At 44.0% G+C, this 15,265-nt stretch overlaps 1 protein-coding gene across 1 annotated transcript in view; it reads left to right on the plus strand.

Moving 5' to 3' along the window:
- The first annotated feature begins 875 nt into the window (after nucleotides 1–875).
- LOC129393699 (putative protein FAM157A) overlaps nucleotides 876–15,265 on the plus strand; it is a 47,672-nt gene continuing 33,282 nt past the window's right edge. The window contains exons 1-3 of the mRNA XM_063604061.1: nucleotides 876–1,266; nucleotides 4,999–5,545; nucleotides 14,974–15,169. Of these exons, the coding sequence (XP_063460131.1) occupies nucleotides 5,519–5,545; nucleotides 14,974–15,169 (223 nt within the window). The 5' untranslated portion in view covers nucleotides 876–1,266; nucleotides 4,999–5,518. The remainder of the gene's footprint in view (nucleotides 1,267–4,998; nucleotides 5,546–14,973; nucleotides 15,170–15,265) is intronic.

Here is a 15,265-nt window from a genome sequence, read left to right on the forward strand (position 1 = left end):
ACGCTCAGAATAGATAGTTACAGAGAACAGGTATGTTACATGTGGGAAGGAAGAGACACAAGGGCCAAGAGATACTTAATATGCATGAGGCTCCTGGGCACTAAATGTTCAATTCACAATGTGCCTTTATACAAGAGACACCTAAACATGCAGAACCATGGGGCCTTCATTCACCACCATTCCTGGTGCCCATTCTGGTCGCATGCGTCCTCTGCCCAAGAAACACGTAGAACCCATGGCAGTGCGACAGCTGCTTCTTGGCAACTCCACCATGATCAGGCACACTTGTCCCATGTCTGTCCCATTGAGCTGGTGTGTGTCATAAGCCCTTCAGCTGTGAGCACTCTTGCCCAGACCTCAGCTCTGGTCCTCGTGGTCACACCTGAGGGGGTGAGGTTGACTAGCAGAGAAAGAAGAGAACCGATGAATGTTGACAGCACAGGAATCAGGTCATACGGCCCTCCCATCTCCTTCCCTCAGCTTCTTGCTGTGTTTTACGAATGGATTTTATAAACCTGTGATTCGAGCATCCTCAGTTGCTTCTCGAGCCTTTCCGCTCCATGAACTCTGGGACAGCTTGCCTGGTACTGCAGCTGGAGGACATCACTGCATCCAGAGAGCTTCCCACATGACAGTCTGTGAGCAAGGGACTTCGCCTCCCTGGATGGTGGTTTTCTTTTATGTAAAAGATGTGATCGTAGTCTCTATTTCTCAAGGGTGCTGTGAGAAACACACAGAATAAGTCACGTGAAACTGTGGCAGGTAGCGGATGCTCAGTAAAGTGAAGCCTGCCCTTCCCATAGCCTTTCTCTTCCTCCACTGGGTCTAGACTTCACATTGTCCCATGGTTCGAGATCCTTGGTTCATCCCGAGTCTTATCATCATACCAGAAGCTTGGAGGGAGCTCCTGGGGAAATCCAGCTTCACGGTCCCACACTGATCACTTCCCCTGGGCATGGCCTGGTAAATGCAGCTCAGATCCGCTCCCCAGGCAAGTCAAGGAAGTTGCTGCCCAGAAACCAAGTGAGGACATTTACAAGAACCAGCAGCAGCAGCAGCAGCAGCAGCAGCAGCAGCAGCAGAAGAAGAAGAAGAAGAAGAAGAAGAAGAAGAAGAAGAAGAAGAAGAAGAAGAAGAAGAAGAAGAAGAAGAGGAAGAAACTGGATTTGCTTTTTCACCAGAGGATCCAGATTTCCCTGTGGCCTCGCAAACAAAAAGAAGGAAGACGGAGCAGCACAGTCATCCCTTTGTGAAAAAGGCATTCAGGTAACTGAGTGACTCAGCAAGCCTGGGTCTTGGGGAAATTACGAATACCTGGTTGAAGGGCAGTCCTCAGGCAGAGCCCCTGAGACCTGTTGAACTCTAGAGTGTGGGAGCAGAGGAGATTCAGGGCCTGCCCAGGGGCAGTGTCCACAGGGGCAGAGTGCCCCCAGGACTTGCCCTGGCTCAGTTAAGGACTCCCCTCAGGATCTGCAGAGGTGCAAGGCAGGGTGCAGCTCTGCCTGGACTGAGCTGGAAATGCAGCCGTGTGGCTGAAGTGGCCACTTCCTGCTTTCTGTAAAGCAGCCACAGGGACCTGTGAACAGGTAAGACCCTTACTCTTGATTACTGAAGAACTAGAACCCAGGCTCCCTTGACCTTCTCTCGGAAAACCCAGATGACACGAGGACCCTCTCCCAGCTGAAGGGGCAGATTCATGCTTTAGAGTGTGGGGAGTCAGCGTGGGGGCACGTGAGTGTTTAGCTTAGGTGTGGGCCTCACAAAAGAGTCAAAACAAGTCAGCCAGGACTCCAGCAGCCTTCATTGTGTGAGAGATGCCAGCACTGTGGCCACAGCCTGACAGCTGCGCAGGCCACATAATGTGTGGGGCCGAGTGGAAAACGTGGGGTTTTTTTTGTTGTTGTTGTTCAAAATCATGAGCTTCCAGGGGCGGCAGCAGAACTTTAAACTACTCTGGGGCCCTTCTGAGCACAGGACTTGGTATGACTGCACAGGGATACCTGGCAGGCCAGGTGCAGGGACAGAGCAGTCTGCCCAGAGGCCAGCAGGTCCCCAGTCAGTGTCTGGCACCAGCTCCCTTCATGACCTGGGCTGGCTCAGTTCCATGGGACTCCCAAGGCTGGAGGCTTCCCCGGAACATCATCCTCAGGGATTTTCCAACAGGAGCAGCCTCTGGCTTCAGATCTGTCCTTGTTTGACTCATAAATTATCACTCAGACTGAGAAAATTAACACTCAGTGATTCCTGAAAGGGTGCCCAGTGCAATAGATAATTTTCAAAGTGAGTTCATCGGGGGATTTAATAGCCAGGCAATGTCCATTAAAACAGCGACAAACATGGGGAGAAAAGGAAAAGTTCCAACTGGAAACTCATGCTGGCTTGACAGTTGTTCTCAGGGAGCAGAACAGAAGTGGGCATTTTCTTTCTGGTTACACCATCAGCGATACCTCCACGGAGCCTCTCAGCTGGTTCCTCCTGGGTCTGGGCCACAGGCCTCCCAGTATTGCCGGTCTCGGAAGACATCTGTGGGCAGGTTCTGTAGAGGGAATCTGAGGCTGTGTGGGATGAGCTGCAGGACCCCATGTGGGGAAAGGCAGGAGGCAGCACCAGCTCCTTCACCAGGACCTGAGGGTACTGTGGCTCATCGGGGGCCATCGAGGACATGGAGACCCTGGACAGTGTTTGAGGAGTCCTGCTACATCAGTTTATTCTGGTTTAGGTGGTTGAGGGGAGACTCAGTGAAGTCTTGGGGGTTCAGGGCTACACTGCCAGCCTCTGGGACAGCAGCCCCAGTGTCCCCCGACCCAGGCCTTGCTCCTCCCTGCTGATGAATGCCCACTCTGCTCCCAGATGCACACCTGTCCTGAAGACACCCGGTTCTCATGCTCTTCTCTGCAGCATCTGAATTGGGCATTCCTGGGTAAAGTAGTTTAAGTTACTTTCACTTTTATCCACCTTGTTTCCGTTATTTCAACCATGCATGTCCCTTGTGTATGTAGGATAAAGGTGTCTAAGAATAAAGGTCCATGATTTAAAGTTTTTTCCTCTTCTTTCCCTGTCCTGACCACCTGATCATAAACTTGTAGAAATAAAGTGGATCTCATGTTGTGTATCTTTCGATGCATCTAGAGAGATGGTTATATTCATATAAATAAACGGGCACATCCAGCACACTATTTCTAGTTGTCGTCTGCTAATAAGTTTACATCTGGTAAATGCCAGTGTTTCATCAAATGGCTGCATTGCACATGAGTCAATCTGTGTGACAAAGAATATGGCAGGCTTTGTACAGCCTTTGTAAAGACATTCTTCAATGCTGCCTTTTAAAAATAGAAATGTTAAATCCTGTAACTAATCAACCTATGCCTTGTTAGAGGGCTGACATTTTCAATAATTCCTTTACAAAGGGTAGTGAGATGCATCAGATCCCCCAGTGGCCCCCAAGTAGGGACAGTGACAGTCAGCAGTTCTTTACGGACCTCTGCTCCATGGCAGGTTCTCCGCTGGCCCTGGCTGCGGGCGGCCGTCATCTAACAAGATGCTTCGGTCCATGGGTGGAGGACAAAGGCCTATGGGCTTGGGGAGCGAGTTCTTTCGTCTCCTACATGACCTTCATCTGCTCGCGTTTCCCACGAAGTGCATCTGGGTTGGAAGGAGATGGTGGTTTCCCACAGAAGTCTGGTCCCTAAGTGACGCCTCTGCTGCCTACATCAGAATCTCCCAGGCTTGCTCCACAATGGTCCCGTCACGTGGTGCAGACTCAGCCGCGGTCTTGTGTGTGCAGAGGCAGGCTTGGTCTTGTGTGCTCTTGATCATGCACCTAGTCACATCTGTTCTACAGTGTTGCATTCTTCTAATTTCCATGCACATCTTTGCATAGGTGTGTTCCCATTGTTCCCATGCCAATAAGTGGTGTGCAAGGTTCCAGAGTGCACCAGTATTTCTTTAGTCGGTGTCATGCTGTTGGATATTCAGGTTTTTTAACCTAGTGTAAATAACATTCACATTTCTAAAAACCAGAAGAGTGTTTGTGATTAAGATATCATCTTAGTGGATATTAAATTGCTGCATCTTATTTCATTTCTCTTTCCCAAATAAAGAGTCAGTTGTGTGAGCTAGTCTCACTCTGAAACTGCACACTCCCATCCCAGAGGTAGAAAGCGAGATCTCCTGCCTGCATTTCACGGAGCATGTGATTATGGAGGTGTCCAGTCCCAGCAAACAGACCCTACATTCTTTTCCTTCAGTGACTCAGACGCAATATGTGGACAGTCCCAGACAGTATCGCTCCCTCACGTTCATTAACCTCCAGAGATTAAACATCACCTGATACACAGAACTGTGGGCTCCCCATTTGGCTAAGCATCAGGTGCAGCCATGTTCTTACCTAGGTGCACTTGACAAGGTGCTGCCAGATGCCACCAGCGCAGACAGTCAGCGAGCCCACCTCATGAGAGGGCACATGAGATCCCCAAATGAGAAAGAACTCTAAGGAGCCAAAATCTGCCAAGATGGGTACATTAAAGCTTGCAACTTTGCACGTGAGTGCACCCTCAGACTCAGCCAGTTTATTCTCCTTTGCAGTCCGTTCTGAAAAGTCCAGCCAGATGATGGCTAAAGAGTAGAGAATGGAAGGTGGAAGGCGGTTGCTGCTTGCAGAAGAGGCACGCTGGCAGCATTGGCAGGGAGGAAGAGACTGGAAACTGAGTAGCAGATCCGAGAAACCAAAATGTTCAGCAAATGAGGGCAGGTGGCATGGAGCTACTTCCCTGGGTCCAAGAGCCTAATTACGTTATTGTTCCATAAGTTCATGGCCTGCGGTCATCAGGGAAAATAAAACACTGACTGGGGGTCGGTCTTTTCTGTTTAGAGGAGGCTCCATGAAACCTCCCCCTCCCGGGTTCAAGCGATTCTCCTGCCTCAGCCTCCCGAGTAACTGGAACTATAGGCGCCCGCCACCACTCCCGGCTAATTTTTTATTTATTTATTTTTTTGTAGAGACGGGGTTTCACCGTGTTAGCCAGGATGGTCTCGATCTGCTGACCTCGCGATCCGCCCGCCTCGACCTCCCAAAGTGCTGGGATTACAGGCGTGAGCCACCGCGCCCGGCCTCAGCTGGTTTTTCAAAAGTCATGGCAAGTAATTGTCAGAACAGTGAACTTCGGAGATTCACCGGAGGGGCGAGGCCACAGCTCGACCGCGAGCACCTGAGCATCCTGCACCGCCTGCGACGGCCGTCAGGGGGCGCGATGCCGCCTCACAGAACCTCAAGAGGCGCCCGGGTTCCGGCACAGACGCCCTGCGGCTCCAGGGGGCGGAGCCGAGCCGCCTCCTCAGGACCTACGCAGGAGACGCCTCCATCCCTACAGGGACACCTGAGAGGACCCAGCCTCCTCCTCCTCAGGACCCACTCGGGAGACGCCGCTGGCTCTATAGGAACACCTGGGGACCGTGGCCAGGGACGACCCAGCCTCCTTCTCCTCAGCTCCTCAGGAACGACTGGGGAAGCTGTGGCTTCATGGTCCCCGAGGCTGCCCGAGGAAAGGTGAGGAAAAAGCTTTCTGTCCCGGCTCAGCGTTGAGGAGGCCGCGCTGCCTCGCGCTCCACTTTCTCAAGTTGTATTTATTTTATTTTACAAAGTGGCCCATCATTAAGTGGCTTTGTTATTCATTATTATAGCATAACTGAGTTGTTTCATTTTTTAATTTTTGACCAATTTGGGTTTGTTTGGGGTGGATCCGGGACAGAGAAGGGAGAAACCCTGAGGGCAACATGGAGAGCCCCAGGGAGACGCGCACCCCACGATTTGCTTTTATTTGCGCTCCAGTGGCTCGTTTTTCTTAGAGTGTTAAAGTACTTGAAAAATATTGAAGAGCAGATGTAGATGTGAGTTTTCACAACCGTATTTTCAGTGTAAATACTGGACTTTGTCTGTTAAAAGGATTTTAGGTAAAATAAATTTAAGCGGAGTTTATTTCAGCAAAGGAATGGTTCATGAATCACGCAGGAAGCACCAGAACGGAAATCGGCTTGGGGCTTTGAGCTCTTAGGGTGGCCCCTAAGTGAGGCTCCTCAGTGGCTCCAGCTAGGCGACCGCCTGTTGTGGGGATGGTTCCCTCAGCGTCCCTAGTCATACAGCCAACTGGCTGCTGAGCTTTTTGGCATTGACTGTGGTTGGTTTGTTAATTTTTTTAAGTCAGTTCAAATGCCTCCAAGTTCGGTTTCTGTTTGCTTAGGGAAGGCCTCAGGCTAACCCCCGCCTTATTTGGTTTAACATGTCAAAACCATAATTTATTTTTCATTTTACTTTCCTGGCATTAATAGAAGTAAATTCACATTTGTGTGTTATTCAGAAAGTCGGTTTAATTGGCAACCTATTTGTGATGGTGCATAAAATAATGTTTTTTAATCATTGGCATCTTAGATTAGATGAACTATGTTAACTCTCTTAAGCTTTGTTATTAACCCATAACAAGAGTTAAGTTTCTTTTTTTCTCCTAGGCTTTGACCATTTAAAGTACACTCAGGCATCTCGTAACGATGTTATACTTTCTGAGAAATCTATCCTTAGGTGATTTCATCTTTGTGTGAACACTGTAGAGTGTCCTTATAAAACTTAAATGGTGTAGCCCACTCCACACCTAAGTTACATAGTATAGCCTATTGCTCCCAGGCTACGAACCTGTACAGCATGTCTCTGTACTGAATGCTGCAGTCAACTATAACACCATGGTGATTGTAGATTGTGATCCCAGAATATCTGAGACAGGTCTCAGTCAATTTAGAAAGCTTATTTTGCCAAGATTAAGGACACACCCTTGACACAGCCTCAGGAGGTCCTGACGACATGTGTCCAAGGTGGCCAGGGTAGAGCTTGCTTTTGTACATTTTAGGAATAGATGAGACGTGTAAGATATACAGTCATTTGGCCCAGTAAGGCGGGACAACTGGAAGCAGGAAGTGGGGGTGCTTCCAGGTCAGAAGTAGGTTGGAGACAAAAGGTTGCATTCTTTTGAATCCTTGATCAGCCTTCCACTGAATACACAATTTAGTCTGGCTCAATGAATCTGCATTTTTACATAAATAATAGGGCAGAGGAAGCAATCAGATATGCATCTGTCTCAGGTGAGGGATGACTTTGAGTGCTGTCTGTCCTTTGTCCAAAAGGAAATTCTTCGTGGGCAAATTGTGAGTGAGGTATGTAGCTTTTTATCTTTGTAGCTATCTTAGTTAGGAATAGAATGAGGGCAGGTTTGCCTGACCGAGCTCCCAGCTTGACTTTTCCCTTGGCTTAGTGATTTGGGGGTCCTGAGATTTATTTTCCTTTCATGGTATCAAAACAGAGAAAAGGTAATGCTTTGAGCCATGAGCTTATGACAAGATGGCCAGGAAGGAATTTTTCAGCTCCATTTTTATCTCATGAGACCACCATCATATGTATGCAATGCATGAGTGTAAAATCACATTTAGTTAAGTCAGCTTACACTAAGCTATGGACCCAGATGGTCCTGGGGCCTTTTTCCACTGGGAGATCTTTAAGGACCTTTCTTAGCTTTTCTATGCTAATTGGTATATTCATAGTTGCCTTATTTCAGTGCCCATTTTGTTAATGTGTATTTTTACTAGGAAATCACCCATTTTTTCTAGGTTTCCAGTTTGATGCAATTATTTGACTTTTAATTTCTCCTCTGTTTTTAGTTTTGTACATAATTTTCCTATCTACTTTTGCACTCTTTTTTCCATCAACAATATTTTTAAAAAATACTTTTTAGCTTTTTTTGAAGAATTGTTATGTTTGACAATTTTTTATGACCTAATCATGACCGTAAATGATTTTTGATTAATTTCAGCTTAATGTCTTTTGTAGGGCACAACTGTTAAAATACAAAATTACAACAAATGTGCGTTTGCAGATCTTAATTGGCTTTTTTTTTGTGGTTCTAGAATCAGGCAGCAGTCCAGACCAAAAATGGTTCAGAATGATCTGCCACACAATATGTGCAGGTTAAATTTATAGCCAGAGAAAAAAAGTGACATACAGAAAACAGAAGTGAGGTATAGAGGTGGCTGGATTGGTTACAGACCTGGTTACAGCCCGGATTTGCCTTCTTGGAACTTGTTTTGAACAGCTGGCTGCCGGCCATTGACTGACACTCGGCTGATGTGATTGGCTGAACCGCCGCTATTTGTAACAATGATACATTCCCAAGTCAGGTTTTCAGTTTGTTTCTATAGTAAAGTAGGTTGCGATTCTTCTTCTTCTTTTTTTTTTTTTTAGGCGGAGTCTCGCTCTGGAGTGCAGTGGCGCGATCTCAGCTCACAGCAAGCTCCGCCTCCCGGGTTCATGCCATTCTCCTGTCCCGGCCTCCCGAGTAGCTGGGACTGCAGGCTGCCGCCACCAAGTCCCGCTAATTTTTTTGTATTTTTTTTTTTAGTAGAGACTGGGTTTCACCTTGTAAGCCATGATGGTCTCGATTTCCTGACCTCATGAGCCACCCGTCTCGGCCTCCCAAAGTGCCGGGATTACAGGCGTGAGCCACGGTGCCCGGCCGCGACTCTTTACAAGGACTCCTTGGGAGGCTTCTAAAGCCCAAATGTTGTTTGATGTAAGAATTCCTCCCTTTTGGTCAGCCTCTCAATTTTGAGATACTGATCAAAACTTTGGGCATTGGTGTCACTCTTTGTTATCGTTGTAAGTTGAGTTATTAGGACTTATTTGCTTTCAGTGTGGCATTTTCAACTTTTATTTGGTCTCAGTGCCCTCTGGGCAATAGCAGAACACTGTGTTGTGTAAGGCGGAAATAGAGCAATAGAAAATAACAACTGATTTGTTAATATCAGATTACTTCAAGTTACTTGTTTTGGTAAGAATTAAAGCAGAGGGGACTTCTTTATGCTGACTCAGGTAGACTGGAATCTCTTCAAGGAAAAAGGGAGCTCTTTTGGGATCTATCTACTTCCTTAAAGTTTCAGCTTCGTTGTGTGTCATTCAGCGTGAGTGTCTCCATTCTGGTTTTGCCTGCTCAGTGTGGCCTCATGCAGGAGTTGTGACCAAAACAATGACCTCCCGTAATTTGTTCAACAGTTCTCCCCTTTTGGTTAGGTTCCTACCTAGGTGAGGGTGTGACTAAAAACTTAGGGCTTTAGCACTATTCTCAGTAACTATCATTTTAGGTTTCCGGTCTCAACACATCATTTAAGAAGTCAGTAAAGCTTTCTTCTATTGTGACAGCATATTTAATACTGAGAAGGAAAAGAAAATTTTTATCTTGCAAATGTGAGCTTCCTCTAAATTATCAGGTCCAGAGAGGCGTGGGAATGAGGCAGCAGTCACGTCCCATTTCCCGCTTAGCTAAATAATCATATCTTGAAGCTGCTTGCTATGTAGACTAGACTGACTGTCATCAGCTATAGATTAACCTAAGAGTGTCTTTGAATATTTTTTCCAGTGGCAAATATTTGCTTCTGTTGTATCGTAGCTGAAAGAAATGCTGGGAAACAAAATAAAGGCAAGCATTCATTAGAATAAGTGATCCAGTCACAAGGAATCAATTTGAACTTTTTTTTTTTTCACAAAGTCATACTTTGAAAGCATCCAGCCGTAAATTGAAATAGTCTCCAAAATGTGAATTTTTTTCCCTGGTTCTAAGATGACCAGCTTTCTTAGAGAGTGAACTACACCATAAGAAAAATGATACGACCATGTTTACACATATATGTTATCTTAACATAAAACATGTAAAAGGGGCATTTCTTTGAAAGTATGTATTAGTCTGTATAATTTACTTTGCAGTATCATGAATGCTCTTATTTTTAAAAGTAGGAGTAGTTACTGCCAATTACTAATTTTTAGTAGAAATAATTTAGCAGATATCTGAAAAAATTACAATTTTTAAATAGAGGTTTTATTTTAAATTAGTTTTAGATTCACACAGAAATTGGGAAGAAAATGCAGATTTCCCATGTAGACGCAACCTAGTTTTCCCTCTTTTTAACATATCAACATGTATCAGATAGGTTTAACATCTTTTTTTTTTTTTTTTTTTTTCTTTCAGACAGAGTCTCAACCAGGCTGGAGTGCAGTGGCATGATCTCGGCTCACTGCAACCTCCGCCTCCCAGGTTCAAGCAATTCTCCTGCCTCAGCCTCCTGAGTAGCTGGTATTACAGGCACCTGCCATCACACCCGGCTAATTTTTGTATTTTTAGTAGAGATGAGGTTTCACCACGTTGGCCAGGCTGGTCTTGAACTCCTGATCTTAGGTGATCTGCCCGCCTCAGCCTCCCAAAGTGCTGGGATTACAGGCATGAGCCACCACTCCTGACCAACATCTTATATCATTTCTTGTCATAGTTAATGACTGGATATTACTATATTATTAAATAAGCTCACATCTTATTTGGTTTCCCTTAGTTCTGCCTTTTTCTCTCCCAGGATCCTATCTAAGATCCCATAGGACATTTAGTCATCATGTCAGGCTCTTCTTGGCTGTGGCAGTCTCTCAGACTTTACTTCTGAGGACCTGAAACAGTGTTAGGAGGATTGGTGAGGTATTGTGTAGAATGTCCTCCATTGTGGTTTACTTGGGGTTTTTCTCATAATCAGCCTGGGTTTAGGGGTTTGGGGGAAGCAGAGCAGATGTGTAGTGTGTCCGCAAAAAGAGTCAAAGACTGTAAAATATTTGAAGAGATGTATTCTGAGCCAAATATGAGTGACCATTGCCCATGACACAGCCCTCAGGAGACCCTGAGAACATGTGCCCGAGGTTGTTGGGGTGCAGGTTGGTTCTATACATTTTAGGGAGATAGGAGACATCAATCAAGTGTATTTAAGATATATATTGGTTCGGTCCAGAAAGGTGGGACAACCCAAAGGATTAGGGTGGGGTGGGGCTTCCAGGTTATAGGTACATTTAAAATTTTTCTGATTGGCAGTTTGTTGAAAGACTTACTATCAATAGAAAGGAGTGTCTGGGTTATGATAAGGGGTTATGGAGACCAAGGTTTTATCATGGAGATGAAGCTTCCAGGTAGCAGGCTTCAGAGAGAATAGATTGTAAATGTTTCTTATCAGATTTAAGGTCGTGTTGATGTTAAATGCTGATTGGCTTTTCCTGAATTCCAAAAGGGAGGAGGGCATACTGAGGAATGTCTGACCACCTCTTTCCCATCATAGCCTGAACCAGTCTTCCAGGTTAACTTTGGTGTCCCCTGGTGGAGAGGTGGTTGTGGGAAAGATCTTTGAATTTTATTTTTGGTTTGCAAGTGCTAGTCTAGTCACTTCATGCTCTCAAGATGCCTTATCACCATTAATGTTAACTTTTATCACTTGGTTGAGGCAGTGTTTTCAGGTTTTTCACCGTGAAGTTACTTTTTTCCCATGTCTATATTGTATGTATGCTTTTGGAGGAAGTCATCATGCAGAGCTCATACTTAAGGAATGGGGAGTTAGCCCCACCTCCTTGATGGCTGAGTGTCTATATCAGGTATTTGGAATTCTTCTGTATAAGAGATTTCTATTCAGCCCATTTGCATATCTGTTTAATCATTTATTTATACCAGTATGGATCCACAGATAGTTACTTTAATCTTTTGGTTGTTATCTAATTCTACAGTATTTTGTTGCTCTTTGTTCATACCTGTGGCCATTGGTAGCTCTTTCCACTGGCTCCTTTTACATAATTTCATGTTTTTTTTATAATGTATTTCTGTTACTTCAAAAGTACCCTGGCTCATATATTTTCTGTCCCAGTCCTAGTTTCAGCTATTTCTTCTAATAGCCCTGATTTCTTTTGTTAGAGAATGGTATGAAAAACTTACATCTGGACACTAAATGTGGTCATTGCATCATGACACTTACAGCTGACAGTGCAAAGAAATATATGTGTGTCTTCTAACTTATATGTACCCACTTAATTATAAAGGTTTCTATGTGGAACCATCTGTGTATATGTTAAGCTAAATGTGAGTTTATACTTATGTTGTATATATATATTCTGACTCATTATGACAGAGATCATTCTAGGCTTCCCTATTTTTTATCTGTAACTTCTCACTGTAATAGTGAGGAACCTGGCTCCTACTATCTATCTGCCATTTATTTCATCCCTTGTACCATTGGGAACAAGGAATTCATTCTTGATCAAGATTCCAGGTTGGGACTTAATAAGAAATATATGTTTGGTCTGTGTCTGCAGTTCCTGGTACAGAGCTCCTAAAACTATTACAATTTCCTGAACAGTAGGAGCATCTTGTGTTCTAATATTTGGTCTTTGGCCCTGGTTCCTGACGCAGAGTTCCTAAATCTCTTGGAATCTCCTGGATAATAGGAATGGCTTCTGTTCTAATAAGGACACTCTGTGGGTTCCTGGATGGTTTCAGGATGGGGATGGTCACCAGGAAGACCAAGCCATGATAAGAAGGTTGTAACTTTTAGCTTAACATGCAATCCTTTGAGGGTGTGAAGGGACTGGAAATTGAGTTAATAATCTGTCATGTCTACATGATGAAGCTTCCATAAAAATTCCTAAAATATGGAATTTGGAAAGTTCCAGATAAAGGCTGACAGATTTGATGCCTAGTGAGGGCTCATCTATCATAGATAGTGCCTTCTAGCATGTCGTGACATGGCAGAATGGGGAAACGGGCTCCTAGACACTTTTATAAGGGCACTGGTTTCATTCATGAGGACAGCACCCTCATGATCCGATCACCTCTCGGTTACCTCTGAATACCATCCCTTTGGGGATTACATTTCAAAATAGGAATTTGGGGTGGGGGTGTACACACATTGAGACCATAATAACTGGTAAACATAAGTAAGTATTTCCTAGTTCCATAAGCCATCATAGCAAATTGTCAAACCTGAAGAGGGGGTGTAGGAATGCCTAGTTTCTAGCCAAGTCATATAGAAGTTTGGGTAAACTGGGGATTCATTACTTGTGATTGGCATCTGAGGTTGTGGACAGTCTGGTGTTACTAAGCCCTTAACCTGTAGGGTGTATACTAACTCCAGGTAATCAGTGTCACAGTTGAATTACAGGATACCCAATTGTTTTCCAGAGAGTTGGAAAATTGGTTGGTGTGGGAAACACCCACCTCCCCCACAATTTGCTGTTAAAAGTGGAATGTTCATAGTATAGAGGAAAATCATGGTTATTTTTCTTTTTACAGATATAGTGGTTTCAAAATTAACTATTATCCCTATGGGAAATAACTTTATAAAATAGAGTCCACTGTTCATGTATATAGTACATTTTGTTTTTAGTCTATGGATTCTACTCATTTCCAGCTCAGCACCTTTGGCCCACCACTTGCAACATACATTGGTAATACAGTTAGATTCTTGGTTGCACTCTGTATTTTGTCCTTAGATACTTCCACATCCTAAATAATTTAATTTGTGTAGATTGTGATTTGTTCTTTGTGCATTAAAATTCTGTGGGTTTTATCAAATGCATACTGTCAGATATCCACTACTGAAGTAGCATACAGAATACTTCAGATCCCCACCCCAGACAGTCACTGATCTGACTATCATCTCTTTGGTTGTGCTTTTTCCAGAATGTCATATGAATGGAGTCATATAATGTATAGCATCTTCATAATGCCACCCTTTACTTAGCAACATAGATGCAAGATTCATTCATTTCTTTTCATGGATTGACAGTTCATTCCTTTCTGTTGGTGAATGGCATTCCATTGCATGGTTGTACTTCAAATTGATTATGCATTCAGCTATTGAAGAATGTTCTGATTACTTCAAGTTTTGGCCATGATGAGTAGAGTGGCTCGTATATAATTACATGCTAGTTTTTGTTTGAACATAATTTTTCAAAGCAGCTGTCTAAACATACATAATTTAGGGGTGCATTTGTTGGATTGTAAGGTAAGACTTGTTTATCTTTGGGAAAAACTGTCAAACTGTTTCCCAAAGTGGCTGTACCCATTCATGCATTCTGCCAGTAATGAATGGCCGTACCTATTGTTCTTCAACCTCCAATTGTTACTGTTGAGCTTTTTTAAGAGTCCCACAGTTGTACTAGGTGTGCAGTGATATCTCAGCATTATTTTAATTTCCAGTCTCCTAATGAGATATATTGAGCATCCTTTTGTGTGATTATGTGCTATCTGTATATTTTCTTTTTTTTCTTCTTTTTTTTTTATTGAGATAGAGTCTCGTTCTGTCACTCAGGCTGGAGTGCAGTGGCGTGATCTTGGCTCACTGCAACCTCCATCTCCGATGTTCAAGCAATTCTCTTGCATCAGCCTCCCAAGTAGCTGGGATTACAGGCACCCACCAGCATGCCTGGCTAATTTTTTTGTATTTTTAGTAGAGAGGGGGTATCACTGTGTTGGCCGGGCTGATCTCAAATTCCTGACCTCAGGTGACTCACCCGCCTCAGCCTCCCAAAGTGCTGGGGTTATAGGCATGAGCCAACACACCTGGCCTGCTATCTATATATTTTATTTGGCTGGATGTCTGTTCAGATATTTACCCAGTTTTATTTGGGCCTTTAGTTTTCTTAGTGTTCGTTTGAAGAGTTGTTTGTGTATTTTCAATACAGTTTTTAAAATCACGTTTGTATTTTGTAAATATCTTCTCACAGTGTGTCTTGTCTTTTTGTTCTCTGAATAGGGTTTTTCATAGTAGAAAATTTAGTTTTATAAAGTCTGTTCTCAGTATTTTCACGAATTGGCACTTGATGCTGTGTGTTAAAACTCAACACCAAATCCAATGTCTCTTAGGTTTTCTTTTAGATTATTTATAGTTTTGCATTTCAAGTTGTAGTCTCTGGACTATTTTGAGTAGGTTTTTGTGTTTTAATTTGTGTATAGAGTCACTTCATTCTATATGGCTTCCAAATAATTCTTCCATCACCATTTATGGGAAAGGTATGGATATAGTGGCCTTTATTTCGGTTTGAATTTCCAAAATTATGACACTGAATAAACTGAATATTGAATTTTATAGGTATTTCAGGACAGCCAGGAGGGGGCGCACATCCGCCGAGAAACTGTGAGCAAGAGCGTCTGTGATGAACCATCGCTCCACCAGAGGGCGCGCGATCCCGCCCCAACCAACTTCCCGCTGAGGTGCCAGAAGCAGCGAGGAGCTTCAACTTCCTCAGGGCAGCACGAGGGTCAAGTTAATTTGATGTTCTTCATTGGTGAGTAAAAAGCTGCTGTCCACGGCCCTGAGTGCCAAGGAGTGAGTCTTTAGAGTACTCAGCAGAGGAAGAAATTAATCTAGAAAAATAAAACCC

Source organism: Pan paniscus, chromosome 3 (assembly GCF_029289425.2).
Source record: "Pan paniscus chromosome 3, NHGRI_mPanPan1-v2.0_pri, whole genome shotgun sequence".
NCBI classification, from domain to species: domain Eukaryota; kingdom Metazoa; phylum Chordata; class Mammalia; order Primates; family Hominidae; genus Pan; species Pan paniscus.